Source organism: Trichoderma breve, chromosome 3, assembly GCF_028502605.1.
Source record: "Trichoderma breve strain T069 chromosome 3, whole genome shotgun sequence".
NCBI lineage: Eukaryota > Fungi > Ascomycota > Sordariomycetes > Hypocreales > Hypocreaceae > Trichoderma > Trichoderma breve.
In genome coordinates this window covers 5,850,522-5,864,544 of record NC_079234.1, presented here as the reverse complement: position 1 = coordinate 5,864,544, position 14,023 = coordinate 5,850,522, and the positions used below count along the sequence as shown (strand labels likewise).

At 48.3% G+C, this 14,023-nt stretch overlaps 6 protein-coding genes across 6 annotated transcripts; 5 read left to right on the top strand and 1 right to left on the bottom strand.

Moving 5' to 3' along the window:
* Positions 1–1,195: 1,195 nt before the first annotated feature.
* Positions 1,196–2,561, top strand: T069G_06174 (phosphoesterase family domain-containing protein; the record flags this gene model as incomplete). The annotated part of the gene is made up of 2 exons (XM_056173384.1): positions 1,196–1,454; positions 1,519–2,561. 2 exons carry the CDS (start codon positions 1,196–1,198, stop codon positions 2,559–2,561), a joined length of 1,302 nt encoding a protein of 433 aa, XP_056030242.1.
* Positions 2,562–3,966: 1,405 nt separating this feature from the next.
* Positions 3,967–4,770, top strand: T069G_06173 (VIT family domain-containing protein; the record flags this gene model as incomplete). Its single annotated transcript, XM_056173383.1, has 1 exon — positions 3,967–4,770. One exon carries the CDS (start codon positions 3,967–3,969, stop codon positions 4,768–4,770), a length of 804 nt encoding a protein of 267 aa, XP_056030241.1.
* Positions 4,771–5,629: 859 nt separating this feature from the next.
* On the bottom strand, positions 5,630–6,705 carry T069G_06172 (xylose isomerase-like TIM barrel domain-containing protein; the record flags this gene model as incomplete). Its single annotated transcript, XM_056173382.1, has 2 exons — positions 5,630–6,256; positions 6,313–6,705. 2 exons carry the CDS (start codon positions 6,703–6,705, stop codon positions 5,630–5,632), a joined length of 1,020 nt encoding a protein of 339 aa, XP_056030240.1.
* A 384-nt stretch (positions 6,706–7,089) lies between these two features.
* On the top strand, positions 7,090–8,601 carry T069G_06171 (NAD binding domain of 6-phosphogluconate dehydrogenase domain-containing protein; the record flags this gene model as incomplete). Its single annotated transcript, XM_056173381.1, has 1 exon — positions 7,090–8,601. The coding sequence occupies one exon, from the start codon at positions 7,090–7,092 to the stop codon at positions 8,599–8,601; it is 1,512 nt and encodes a 503-aa protein (XP_056030239.1).
* A 527-nt stretch (positions 8,602–9,128) lies between these two features.
* Positions 9,129–10,179, top strand: T069G_06170 (enoyl-(Acyl carrier protein) reductase domain-containing protein; the record flags this gene model as incomplete). The annotated part of the gene is made up of 4 exons (XM_056173380.1): positions 9,129–9,150; positions 9,210–9,611; positions 9,662–9,943; positions 9,995–10,179. The coding sequence occupies 4 exons, from the start codon at positions 9,129–9,131 to the stop codon at positions 10,177–10,179; spliced, it is 891 nt and encodes a 296-aa protein (XP_056030238.1).
* A 2,270-nt stretch (positions 10,180–12,449) lies between these two features.
* On the top strand, positions 12,450–13,589 carry T069G_06169 (phosphomannose isomerase type I domain-containing protein; the record flags this gene model as incomplete). Its single annotated transcript, XM_056173379.1, has 2 exons — positions 12,450–12,596; positions 12,651–13,589. 2 exons carry the CDS (start codon positions 12,450–12,452, stop codon positions 13,587–13,589), a joined length of 1,086 nt encoding a protein of 361 aa, XP_056030237.1.
* Positions 13,590–14,023: the final 434 nt, after the last annotated feature.

The window sequence follows — 14,023 nt, the reverse complement described above, 5'->3', positions numbered from 1 at the left end:
GAGTCGTTGATTTCTCTGTTGTGTGAGTGTGACACTATGCGGTAGTACCAATAATTGAGATAAAATTGAATCATGTCTAGGTGTATTGCTTTTTCTTATATCTTGCTCTAATACCGGAACTCGGAATTCACTCAACTTGGAGGAGCAGTAATACGAGTTCCCGCTGTTGTACAAACGTTGATTCTTACTACATGTACTCAACTCTCAACTCGACATCATACTAACTCGTACCTACATGCCTACCTAATGATGGATCAAATTCAATATTCATGTGCTCGATGGGTTCGATTATTCCGTGCTTCTGCAAGCGCCTTTCATTACCCACCCACACAATACATACAGTAGCTGTCAGCCCGCTCGCTCGTTTCCCTGTCCAGCCTAGGCCGAGCTTTGTAACCAGGACTCACTCATTCGTTGACCGAAGCCGCAGATTCGGCAATCAGTCGACCGACACGCTCAAGCTGGGGCCCCCAAAAGAACCCTGCAAGCAATGGAGGCTTAACTGTTAGTGCCAGTACGGGCAAGATGGTGGCTTGATGACACTACAATACAGCCCACCCAGCTAAAGACCCAGTCGCTACTGTAGCTCCCAGACTTGAGCTGCAGGTCCGCTCTTCTCGTCTCTTCTTCAACGGCCTTCTCGCACGTGGGGAGGCAGCGTCGCCAAGAGGCTCATCGTGGATTTACTTTGCAGCCTCGATGTCGATTGAGATCCAGGGCCTCGTGTGCCGTTCTATCCGCTAGGGCCTTGGTATTCCCCAGCGGACTGTCGCCGCTCATTGACAGTTCTTCTCGCGTCACAACCTTGGAAGCTTTCATCGGCTTAAGGTGCTCACAGAGGTGGGAGCGGGAGTGGGAGTGGCTAAGGTAGAGACTGGATACCTTACCTGTACCCAGGTTGCCCAGCTCTCTGCCTACATGCATGCAGCACTCCATCCATCCACTACTACTACTAAGGATGGAGTAATAGTACTGTACGAGTATAGGTCGGTCGTGCTCCTACATCGGGTAACATCGCAGCAAACCAGCCGCAAGGACAGGACCCGGACCCCGGCTGGCTGATCACTCGCCTTGCTGTCTCGGCTCGGAAACCAGGCGTGCTGTGGTTGTATTAAACCCGGCCGTCTCCCTTCTCTTCCTCCGTCCGTCGGTTCCTCTCCCAGCAAGGCTCATTTCTTCACCAAGCCCGTTCAAGATGCTGTCCAAGGTTGTCTCTCTGCTGGCTGCTGCCGGCCTGGCCTCTGCCGCCGCCGTCAACAAGAGCCCATGCAAGCCTTCTCACACCACGACTGCCTGGGAGTCTCAGTACACTGCGACCGGCACTGCTGCTGTGGCCGCCGCCGCCGCCACGGCCAAGACCAGCAGCCCGACCAGCCACGTCAAGGGCAAGGCCTTTGATCGCTACGTCGTCATTTACTTTGAGAACCAGGACTTTAGCAAGGCCGATGGTGACCGTAAGTTTAAGAAGCTTGTCTGAAAAAAGAAGATGGGAACAAATGCTGACAGCATCATCTATAGCCAACTTCACCTTCTTTGCCAAGAAGGGTGTCAAGCTGACCAACTTCTTCGGTGTCACTCACCCTTCCCAGCCCAACTACATGGCCTCCATTGCTGGTGACTACTTTGGCATGGAGAACGATGACCTGTGGGCGCTCGACTTCAACGTGTCGACCGTCGTCGACCTGCTCGAGGATCGTGGCATCTCTTGGGGCCACTACGAGGAGGACATGCCCTACTCCGGCTACGAGGGCTTCAGCTACGTCAACACAAAGACGGGCGCCAACGACTACGTCCGCAAGCACAACCCCGCCATCCTGGCCAACAGCGTCACCCACTACGAGCAGCGTCTGTCTCAGATCAAGAACCTGTCCTTGATCGACACCAGCCGCTCCCAGTTCCACAAGGACCTCAAGGAGAACAAGCTGCCCCAGTGGATGTTCATCACCCCCAACATGACCTCTGACGGCCACGACTCCACTGTCGGCGTTGCCGGCAAGTGGTGCCGCACTTTCCTCGAGCCCCTCCTCAACAACAAGAACTTCATGGACAACACTCTTGTTCTCCTCACCTGGGATGAGAGCGAGACCTACGCCCAGCGCAACCGGATTCTCGGAATCCTGCTCGGCGACGCCGTCCCCAAGCACCTTGTTGGCACCAGCGACAACAACTTCTACAACCACTACAGCGAAATCGCCACCGTCGAGGCCAACTGGGGCCTCCACACCCTGGGCCGCTGGGATGTCGGTGCCAACGTCTTCGACTTTGTTGCCAAGCAGACTGGCGACCGCCTCCGCAAGTGGCCTTCCACCAACGCTGCCAACAGCTACTTCTGGAACGCCTCTTACGCCGGTATCTTCAACGAGGAGGGCGAAGGCAACAATGCCCAGTACCCTGCTCCCAACCTGTCCCTCGACCGCAGCTTCTCTGGCCGCACCATTCTGCCCGCCATCAAGAAGACGTGGGAGCACAGCAAGCTTCCCACTTACTACGCGGACACCATTGAGCTCCCTGACGGCCTGAACCCGCCCAAGGGATACAAGCCCGTCACCACTGACTACTAAGTGCTGCTCTTATTTTTTCACCTCGTTTGAGATTATAATATGGATGGGACTTGTGCTGCTTGGATAGGTACATGTAGTAGCAAGATAAGGTAGCCTGAATCCCGGCAGAAGACTTGGATTAACAAAAAAATAACTGTACACACACCAATTGCAAAGTCCCCGTGCATATGGCAGCAAGCAAATACTGTAGAGTCAAGCAAATAGCGGTGATGGTTATCTTGTGTCCAGTCCAGCCTTGGCTTAAGTTCGAGTTATCATAATTACTGCCTAATTCTGCTAACCACGCCGACTTAGATCGGCTCGTGTGCGGCGCCACCTCCGGCATTCCAAAAGTCCCAGCTTCCTAGTTGGGCAGCCGCCTCTCCATATTTTTCCCCCTCTAAACACCAACAAAAAAGATCTTCTGTTGTTCCTTATCTCACGCAAGATGTGCTTATTCTCTTCTGTTTGTTGATAGGCACAATCTAAGGCTTTTCTTTCTCTTCTCGGCCACTGCCCCAATTGACCATCACACCACCAATTTCATATAAGACGTGGTATTCCAAATCGCAGAAACAGGCAACGAGGCAGAGACGAAAATCCTTCGATGCATCCTGTCAACCTCCCCGCCTAACATGCACGGCGCCACCCCACGGGCCCTAGCTAACTAACTCATGCTAGGCGACCCCTGCTTGTTAAGAAGTAGAAAGAGGCTTATGCACCTTGTGGGTTTTCTCCGCTCCCCGAATCAGCGTCTGTGTATTCTTAATCACCGGCGTTGTAAGTTGCGCGCACGTGGGCCCAAGTCGAGCATCTGCTTGGAGCGAGCATGTGAGGCCAGTTCGGCGTGCCTGGCCCGGGCTACGGAAGGACGGCAGGAAATGCAGAGGACTATTGTCTGGCATGAGGCAAATCAGGGTCTCCTTGAGAGGCAGCAAGGCAGCTCGGTGGCCCCTCTGGGGTTGGTGTTGGCATACAGCTGCAGACCGAAGGGAAGAGTGGACTGGATGGGGTGGGTTTGGACGCCTTCGGGGAAGCAAACATCAGGCTGGACAGGCGATGTAACGTGCATGCAGAACGCAGGGAAGCGGGCGGAGCCTTTTAGCCAGAGACTGCGTGCACAGCTGATCCGGCCTTGAGATGGAAGAGAGAACTATTGATATGAGAGACTAACATGTACTCCTGCTAGCAATTGCTCAAGAGCTTTGCCGATAAGCCGAATGTCACTGTGTCACGTCGTCATAAGCTATCGACAAGCCGATCCTCCCTCGACTCGTTGGGTTGGTTGATTCACTTTCTCTCAATCTTCACTATCGCTCTCCTCCTCCCTCGCATTTGACTCACTGATTTGTATTGAAACTCCCTCCAAAAGCGCATCTCTCCCAACCGTCATCTCAGCTACGCCGAAACACAAAATCCTTCCATCATGACGAAATCAAGAAGCCCCCTCCTCATCCGATTCCTCTCAGACTTCACACTCGGCTTCTCAGATGGCCTAACTGTGCCCTTTGCCCTCACCGCGGGCCTCAGTTCTCTTGGACGAACAGACACTGTCATTTACGCAGGTCTGGCGGAACTTTGTGCGGGAAGCATTAGCATGGGTATCGGTGGCTATCTCTCCGCCAAAGACGAATTACCTTCTACCACGGCAGAGAACCAGGATGGCGATGAGGAGGAGCTCAAAGGCATGCTTCGCTACGAAGGCGAGAGGGAGAGCATTGATGAGAAGAACAAGGAGGCACAAGAGATGCTTGTAAGACGGCATCTGGAACCCCTCGCTCTACCCGGTTGGATGGTCACGGACATTGTGTCGACTCTCAAGGAGCGTCCCGAGGGCTTGTACGACGTCGTCCGCCAACTGCATTCCTCGCGAGCCGCGTTCTCAGTCGAAGAGACGTCGGGTGGCGCTGATCAGCTGCCCGTCTGGCCGCTCGCCTCGGGCCTATCCATCTCTCTGGGCTACGTTATCGGCGGCACCATTCCCTTGCTGCCGTACTTGTTCGCTTCGACGGTCGGTCTTGGCCTCCGGTGGAGCATTGCCTTGTGTCTGGTGGCGTTAATGTCTTTTGGTGCGGGCAAGAGCTGGCTGCTGAGGGGAGGAGATGCCTCGAGTAGCTGGATGCGCTGCATTTGGGAGGGCGTACAGATGCTGATTTTGGGGAGCTTGGCTGCCCTGGCATCAGTAGTGTGTGTTACATTGCTGGGAGCGAGCGAGGAGATGAAGAGATGAAGAAGAGAGCAAGATAATGATCTTTTCTTTTTCTTTCTGGGGCCCAGAGAGTGGCGTGCACATGGATTACATGCAATAATGGGGGAACCTGGCGTTAGGGAGTTTGACGGAATCAGTCAGCGGCAAGGGAGCAAGACTATATATCTGTTTACGGTTTTTTTGGTTGAACCCATCGATTAATGAAGAACACAACCACATTTACGAACACAAAAATGATCTAAAGAATAAAAAAAGAAAGACTGCAGAATCTAATAGATAGTTAAAAGCATCGCGCGGAGGTCGGTAACGCAACCTTGAGATTGCGTCCGAACGTGTGCCTCTATTTTGAGTCTCACACTCTACCAACTGACCTAGCAAGGCAGTCAGACCCGTCTTTTGCTTTTTTTAGTGTTATAAGGGCACGATTCTATTTGCCATGATAGACATTACGCCTCCTCTGATTGGCCCTTCGTCAAGGACAATATAAATATGTGTAATCGTATCCTCTCGATAAATCATAACGCAAACAGATACAGTCAATTTCACGGCTGCCGAAGTGACTCCATATGAAATGACAATTGAAATGAAATGGAAATTGTGCATATAAGAAGCCAAATTCTTCTTATAGCTAGTCTATATTATATCCTAGCCGGCAGTGAGTTGGTAGCTGTGCATCATATCGCGACATCAAACTGCGAGGTACCAATGACCTCTTTCACTCATTACTGCACTTGCCTTAGACCTCTGGCTCGTGTACTCCGTCGTGCCCACGCTTTAATTTCTAATGTTGGATGCTCAACACGATAGACGTGTTTATTGTGGTCAAACTTTGACAATAGCAACTTGTTTCATTCGAGTATTTGCATGTCTATGTATCAACTCATTCCATCGTCGCAATGAGCATGCGAGTCAAGGAATCCATAGCTGCCTTTGCAAAACTCTCCATTGACGATCCTTCTTTGGGCTTCGAATCAAACACTTCAACAGAAAGCCAGCCCCGAAAACCCGTTCGCAAAACAGACTTTAGAAAGTCTTGAATCGGCAAATACCCTCCATTAAAGGGCAGTGGGCGATAATCATGACTCCATACTGACCTCGGCCTCTCCTTTGTGTCGCGCAGAGGCGGCTTCATTTTGTATGCATCTGAAATCTGAAGCAGGAATATCTTGTCTCCAGGAATCGTGTGCTCTAGTTCGGTCAAACTATGTTTCCATCGGATGTCAAGTTCAGTTGAGCTGAAGTCTTCGATATAGCCTGACTCTGTGGATGGATCACCGTATTCTCCGCCAGCTGATTGGAAAGTGTCCAAGCAGAGACCGATGTTTTTGCGATCAGCCTTGCGTGATATCTCCCAGACGTCTTTCCATGTGGGAGCGTAGGTTGCCCAGCACCAGTTTTCATATGCGAGCCGGAAGCCTTTCTCCCCGAGTAGGTCTGCCAACTCTTGCAGGTCCTGAGCATGTTCGTCCAAGGAAGGTGATATATCTTGTGCATCGGATGAGCCAACCTAGATATAATTAGCTACTACTAGATTTTGATAACACAACTCCGAGGCGGACATACCTGCAGCATATCGGTGCCCAACGACTCCATAATTCTTATCCATCCCTTGGCGCGTGCAAACGCTTCACTTCTCTCCTGTGGGTGCGTCTCCTTTTGCCATCCCTCAAATCTCGAAAACGGCTGCAGCATGAGAATCTCAAGGCCAAGTTGATCAGTCAAGATACGTATCTTCCCAGCCACATCCGACAGGGTATCATAGTCATCCTCGCGAATTTTCTTCCCTTCGATATGACTGCCATACTCCAGAATGTCTGGCATTGACATTTCTATTCCGTCAAATCCAGCATTGCGAATGGCCTCTAGTTTTTCAGGAAGACTAGCTTTGAAGTGGGGAGGGATGCTGCAGGATGCGAAAGATGTGGGAATGTTGTGACCCTGATAATCGATGCCCATGATGATACTGCGAAACTCCTTTTAGAATAAAATACTGGTCTTAGGTAGTTTGTTAGATTTGTGTTTCTAGCAGAAGTATATGTTAATAAAATGGTAAGTTTCGTTCGCTGTGGGATGTAATTTGCAAGCGTCATGCTGATGCTGGCAGCGTTGTCGCAGCAATTGCGTCATTCAATTCGGCGCAGCGCAACTATGATTGAAAGAGATATAGGTGGCAATTGTACTCTGTAGTTCGTTTCAATTCAATTGAATTGCCATTCAGGAATCTTCTTAGATTGCTCTTCATTATATGGCACTCCTATCTTTGTGCATCTTTTCTCACCTTAACCACCCCGGTATATGTTTCATTGAATTGCAGCCCGGTGCGCTCAACCAGACGCAATTATGGAAATCAAGCAAATTGGCATTGTCGGTGCAGGTAATATGGGCTCCATGATGGGATTCGCTTTTTCTGAGCTTGGCCTCGATGTGTCTATTTGGGACGCTGAGAGTGCGAATGTCGACAATTTCCTGAAACAGGTGGACCAGGCCGACGGTCTCAATGGGAAAGTTTGTGGATTTCACGATATATCAAAGTTTACTGCCAGTTTAGGCCAGAATGGTGCCCGAAAAGTATTCTTGTTTTCCATTACACATGGCCCGCCAGCCGATGAAGTGTTGAAGAAAATAAAGCCCGAGCTACGCAAAGGCGATATAATCTTGGACGGTGGCAATGAACACTATCGAAACACCGAGAGACGACAAAGAGAGTGCCAAGATGCCGGCGTGGATTGGATTGGGATGGGAGTCTCTGGCGGTTATCAGTCCGCTCGACATGGACCAAGCATGTCTCCTGGGGGGGATAATGCGGCATTGGACGCAGTCATGCCGCTTCTGGAACGTTATGCAGCAAAAGACCCCAAGTCTGGTGCGCCTTGTGTGTCGAAAATCGGACCAGGAGGTTCGGGACACTTCGTGAAGATGGTCCATAATGGTATCGAAGTTGGCATGCTCTCTGCTCTCTGCGAGGCCTGGGGTTTTCTAAATCGCGGACTGGGGCTCGACTACAGCCAAATTGGTGAATTATTTACAACGTGGAACAACGAAGGCGAATTGCGTACAAACTTTCTGGTTAAAATTGCTGCGGATATATGCAAGACAAGAAAAACGACAAATGGCAAACTGACTGACGATTACGTCCTTGATGATGTCCTCGACAAGGTTGTACAAGATGATGATTGTACAGAAGGGACACCCTCATGGTCAATTATGGAATCTGCAACGAGGCATGTGTCTTGTCCAACACTTGCAGCCGGATTTTACTTGCGCGTGGCCTCGGGAAACCGTGAAGAGCGTCTAAGGGTCGCCGAACAGCTTTCAATTTCCGAACCACAGGCCATTCAAGATGTTAAAGATCGCGATCAAGTGATTGAGCGTCTTCGCTGCGCTGTTTACTGCGCCTTCTTGGCCTCTTATTGTCAAGGACTGGAATTGATTGAGCGGGCATCCATTGATGAAGATTGGAATATCAGTTTGTCTGAATGCATTCGGATATGGCGGGCAGGATGCATCATTCAGTCAGAATTTATTGCTGATCTCCTTGAGCCGGTTTTGAAAGAGGACAAGACATTCACCAACGTTAAACTGATTGACTGCGTCGGATCGGAGTTGCAGCGCAACTACTCGGCACTCAAGGACATTGTTTCTCGAGGGGTTGCGGCCGACCACTATATGCCTGCCCTCTCTGCTACTCTTGAGTACGTCAAGTATACTACAGGTAAGATGCTTCCAACGAAGTTTATGGAGGCGCAAATGGATTACTTTGGAGCGCATTCATACAATAAACCGGACGTGCCAGGCGAAGACCCGGGTCCAGTAGCGAAAGGTCCGCATCATTTCGAGTGGAAGCCAGCTTAGAATATTTACTATGGATGATTGTATCTAGCATTCGTTCTCAGTTTTTCATTTTCATTTTCTCAACTATTTAGATTGATTTACATATGGAGAGTAAGGATGAAGTGTTCGAGGTAACAGCAATCCGCATACTTTCTGCGGCGAGAGATCTTTACTGCACTGCAGCCCCCAACAGCGCATAATGGCTTCTCTTTGATATGTTAACAAATTTCACATGCGCCAAGCAATAAATAAAAAGTCATATCAAATTAATCCATAGAAAACCCAATGACAGACGTCATTCGATCGCTTAAAATTGTAACATTGGCCTCATCCCGTAATCGGAATCCACTCCATGACGAAACCTTCGCATCATTCAAACTGAAGTCTGCGAGTCATCGCCAAGGCTGACGGAAAGTTTATGAACCCATTTTTATAAATCGTTCGAAGCATAGATGAATGATATATCGCAACTTCTTTATATCATCTATTCAATTTTTGGGTCGCTTTGCTGGTATCAATTAGCCGAGACTTGACTAACTCGTTTAACCATGACATCGCAATTCAAAGATGGTACAGCATATCTTTCTAGCATACCTTGAATCATCAGTTCTAACACCAAAATGTTGAAGAAAAAAATATCCCTGTTTCAAAACAGGAGTTTCCGGGCAAGGATAGGGACATGCCCGATCCTAAACCCACTCGTGAGGAGCTACCGGATGCAGGCGGAACAAGCACAACGTATAAAGCAGCGGATAAGCTTCATGGCAAAAGAGCGCTCATAACTGGTGGTGATAGTGGCATAGGAGCAGCCACCGCGGTGTTATTTGCAAAAGAAGGCGCTGTATCGACAATAGTTTACCTACCCGAAGAAGAAAAGGATGCTCAAGATACTAAGAAACAGGTTGAGTCTCTTGGGGGAACCTGCCATCTATTCGCCACAGATCTTGCCAAGAGAGAGAATTGCCAAAAAGCAATTGACTTTTCCTTGGAAAAGATGGGCGGGATAGACATTCTCTTTAATAATGCGGCTTGTAGGTTATCATGTTCTTGGAGAGAGAGGGAAGCGCTAACCATTGTGTAGATCAAATGATGGTTGAGGATATTCTTGACTTGCCAGAAGACCAGTGGGTTCATACATTCAACATTAACATGCACTCTTATTTTTACATGGCCAAATACGCTCTTAAGCACATGCAGCGCGGCGCCGTCATCATCAACAACGCATCTATAAATGCGTACATTGGCCGGCCGGACTTGCTGGATTATACCTCTACCAAAGGAGCTATAATTTCATTCACAAGGGGATTGAGCAACCAGTATATCGGAAAGGGAATTAGAGTCAACGCTGTCGCCCCAGGGCCAGGTAAGCATCTATGCAGAGAAATGTTTTAAGACTTGCTGACGAGAACCGTAGTATGGACTCCGTTGATCCCCGCAACCATGAATGAAAAGGCGCAGAAAGAATTCACCAGTCCGATGGGTCGACCAGCCCAGCCCTCGGAAATCGCAAGCTGTATCGTGTTTCTTGCTTCAATGGATAGCTCGTGTGTCAGTGGGCAGACCATTCACTGCAATGGCGGGACTGTGGTGAATGGCTGAAAGAGGATTGACGAGTTGGATAACTGCTGGAGGCTAATCTATCTCTGGCATTAAAGATCAGATTGACGAACCCATGACTTGATTTGCAGGGCTGGACAAGCCCAGAAATATCTTTTTCTCTGCACCCCAGAGAGCATGTTCTCGTCTACTCAACCTGTATTATTATGTGTTAAATAGCCATCTGCAGATACATGATGGTTGGATAATGTCGAACTTAGGTGTTGTTCTTGGGGAGCTCTGAAGACAATTCGCATTGATATGATCCGCCGTTATTTCGGTGCCCCAGTTAAGTTTTACAGTGTATTTATTAGCCACTCTGCGGGAATCGACAATGGCGCGTTCAAATCGATGACATTTGGATAATACCGACGTCACTCACAGATCACCAAAGCCTACCTCCGCAACACATGCCTCAATGAATGATAGAACATTAGCAGTTGCTACACAGCGCAAACAGCACAAGATCTACCAGGAATAAACATCATCTCGTGTCATGCCTCGACCTACAAAGCGAGCCAAATGGCCCAATACCGCAGAAGGCGCACCGTCGTCTTCAATTAGACGGACGCGCTCAAGTCTCTCACATGAGCACGAGAGCCCGGAAAATAAAACGATACCGATTGATGAAGTTGACGTAGCCATGGATCCGAGGGATCCCATTATGCTTGACGAGGAGGAAATGCCAGAGGCTGAACAAGCTCCGGCCAACAAAGACGGAGTCAGTCGAGCTTATGCGTTTGGCGGCGGCGGCTACAATTCTCTCAAGTCATTCAACGGCCAGTACTACTCTGGCATGGCGGTCGGCGGATCTCACACCTGGAACTACGATGGCGGCGTGTGGCATGAAGTCAAGGAGGAACCAGACCTGTGGAAGATAGACTACAAGACGAACAAGAGGAGAGCGAAGAAGGCTCCCGATAAAAGCGGTGCACCTGTAGGGACAGAGTACCACTGGTTAATTGTTGCACATCAGGTGAGTTTCAGGGTCATATCAAGATGAAATATTTGCATAGCAGCTAAACAATGTTCACTATGTAGCACGTCCGGAAAATAGATGCAAATACATATGAGACAAATCTTGAGGGATCAAAATACAAACTAGCGCATAAAGGCGCAGCGTCAAATACGTGGTCAATTCCTACAGTCAAGGGGCAGCGTGAACGTGAGGTGGAGCTGTTGGAAGATGCCAAGAGGCGTGTTCAAGGATTGCCACCTGTATTGGGTAGCGAGAAGGTCAAAGTGAAGTCGGTTGAAAAGGGACAGCAGAAGCTTGAGGATCTCTTGTCGAAAGGTAGTGTAAGTGAGGGTAACAAGCGGAAGAGGGGCCAGTCGTAAAGATCTGGGTGCTATGTCATAATGGCTGCAATATTGCAGTCTTTGTACAATTTTGAGTTAAAATATTAACAAGACCTTATTATGGCATGCAATTCTATGCCTAGGTTGATATTTGGTTGAGTGGGCAATTACATGTATTTAGTGAGTGGGAAAGGTGCGAATGGCCATGGCCCAGGGCGCCGCAAAAGTCTACTGTGTGTTTCTCACGCTTTAAAGCAAATTATATGAAAATTGGACAGCGACGGTAATAATCCTTTCCAAGCTGCCATAAGGCTGTTCCATCTCGCTATAGGCCTCGGCTATCACAAGCAAAATTTGTTTCTATCCGAATCACTTAATTTGCTTTACTACACCTGCAGCAAGATGATCTCTCATGTCCCAGTTTTCTTTTGTCACTCTGCAATGGAGCTACGCAATCAGATGGAATTAGCAGGTTAATTTGCACTATTTCATTAAATATATATGTTCGCCAAGTCCATAATTTGTAAACAAGCTGCTACTTATCAGAGTCAGATAGATAGTGGTCCCGCATCCACCTATAATTGTGGCGTGCATCCAGTCGTGAGGTAATCATGATGTTGCAATCTCACCGTGACCCAGTCAAAGTGACGCATCTTCGCATTTGTATAAAAGAACATGCCATTTCGACCAAAAACTCTAAAACTGCCACATGTACTCCGAATTGGCATTTGTCTTATACAAAATTCCTATTTGAACTCTTCTACTTTCTATCGATCATTATATGAGTACGGCCATATACGCCTGGATTAAGTGGAGTAATCAACATGGCGAGTCAATCACGACTGTTTCAATTAAGCGGAACTTGCAATAATTATCCATGGGGAAAGAAAGGACGCGACTCACTCGCGGCGAGGCTCTGCGAAAAGACACCCGGAACTGACTTCACTATAAATGACGATGAATATTACTCCGAGATGTGGTTTGGCGACTATCCAGACTTTCCTGGCAGAGACTTGGAAACCGGCCAAACGCTTGCCGAAATCTTAAAAGAACACAAAGAAAAATTACTTGGCTCATACTCGATTAAGAAATTCGGGAATAATCTTCCATTTCTTCCAAAGGCATGCCGGATTTTGTCCCTTGGCAACAGTCATGTTCTAACCTAAGCATCACAGATCCTCTCGATAGGCAAAGCTCTGCCACTGCAAATCCATCCAAATAAATCACTTGCGGCTAAACTTCATGAGAAAGACCCCGAAAAGTTCTCTGACACCAATCATAAGCCGGAAATTGCGGTGGCACTATCGCAATTTGAACTATTTGCTGGCTGGAGGGATCTGGGCCAGATTTCTGCCATATTCAATATCCCAAGTCTGCGGCGTTTCATACCCGAAGGATCACACTCTTGGAACGAGGAAACTCTCCGAAGTGTCGTACGCGGGATATTGAAAGCAGATGAACAAACTGTTCAAAACATTGAAGAGGACCTGAAACGACAATCTCAGGAGGACATTGAGAAACTTGGCTACCCGAGCTCCATGTTTGAGTTGATTCGGCGCTTGCAATCTCAATACTCTGCCACAGACCCAGGCGTACTGATTGCAATTCTGTGCATGAATTATCTTATCTTGGAGCCTGGCGAAGCAATCTTCATCCCGGCTGACGGTGTTCATTGTTACTTATCCGGAGACATTGTGGAATGCATGGCTCGTTCTAACAATATGCTCAGCGGTGGACTTTGTCCCGTTGCAGATCGAGACAATATTGATCTCTTTTCTGAGACTCTGAAAATTGATTCAAGTACTCGCGTGGATAATCTCAGATTGCCAGCAAATCCAAGCAAGGACGGGGCCAGTGGGCATACTCTGGTGTATCAGCCTCCCATTAGCGAATTTGACATGATTCGAATTGAGATGACGGCTGGCACGGAGGAACTCATTTGGAATCACAAGGGCCCGACTGTGGCCATTGCAGTTTCTGGGGAGGGTACCATTCGAGGGGACGGGAAAGAACTCGCTGTCAAAACGGGATTCATTTTCTTCATTGCGGCAGAAACAGAGACGATGCTACGGGCTAAGACAGGAATGCGGATCTATGCTGCTGTCATACGTTAATTAGATCTGCTCGTCAATGAAAGAAGACAATATCTTGTAGAATGTGGCCTTTAGAACTCGTCCAAACGTGGCTACACTGCGAGAACAATGAAAGGGGACACCCAAACCTTTGAAAACCGCAATTTATTGGCACAATTACAGTTTCATGTTGTTCAAGGTTAATATCTATTGATGATTTGACAATATATAGGGTAGGGACATGTACTGAGATATCGATGCAAGATAAAGCGAGATCAATGTCAGCAACACTCTGACTAACTCAGTTAATATCAAAGGGAACAGGTGAATAGTTCTGTAATATTTTAGAAAAAGAAGGATGGGAGACTTCAAAGCAAAATATTCCTTGCAATAATGGGATTTGTCTCATTGGGTTGGCGTGTTGGTTGAACGACGCTACTAAAGTTCTGGAGGAGGCTGGATGGTCAAACCACCAG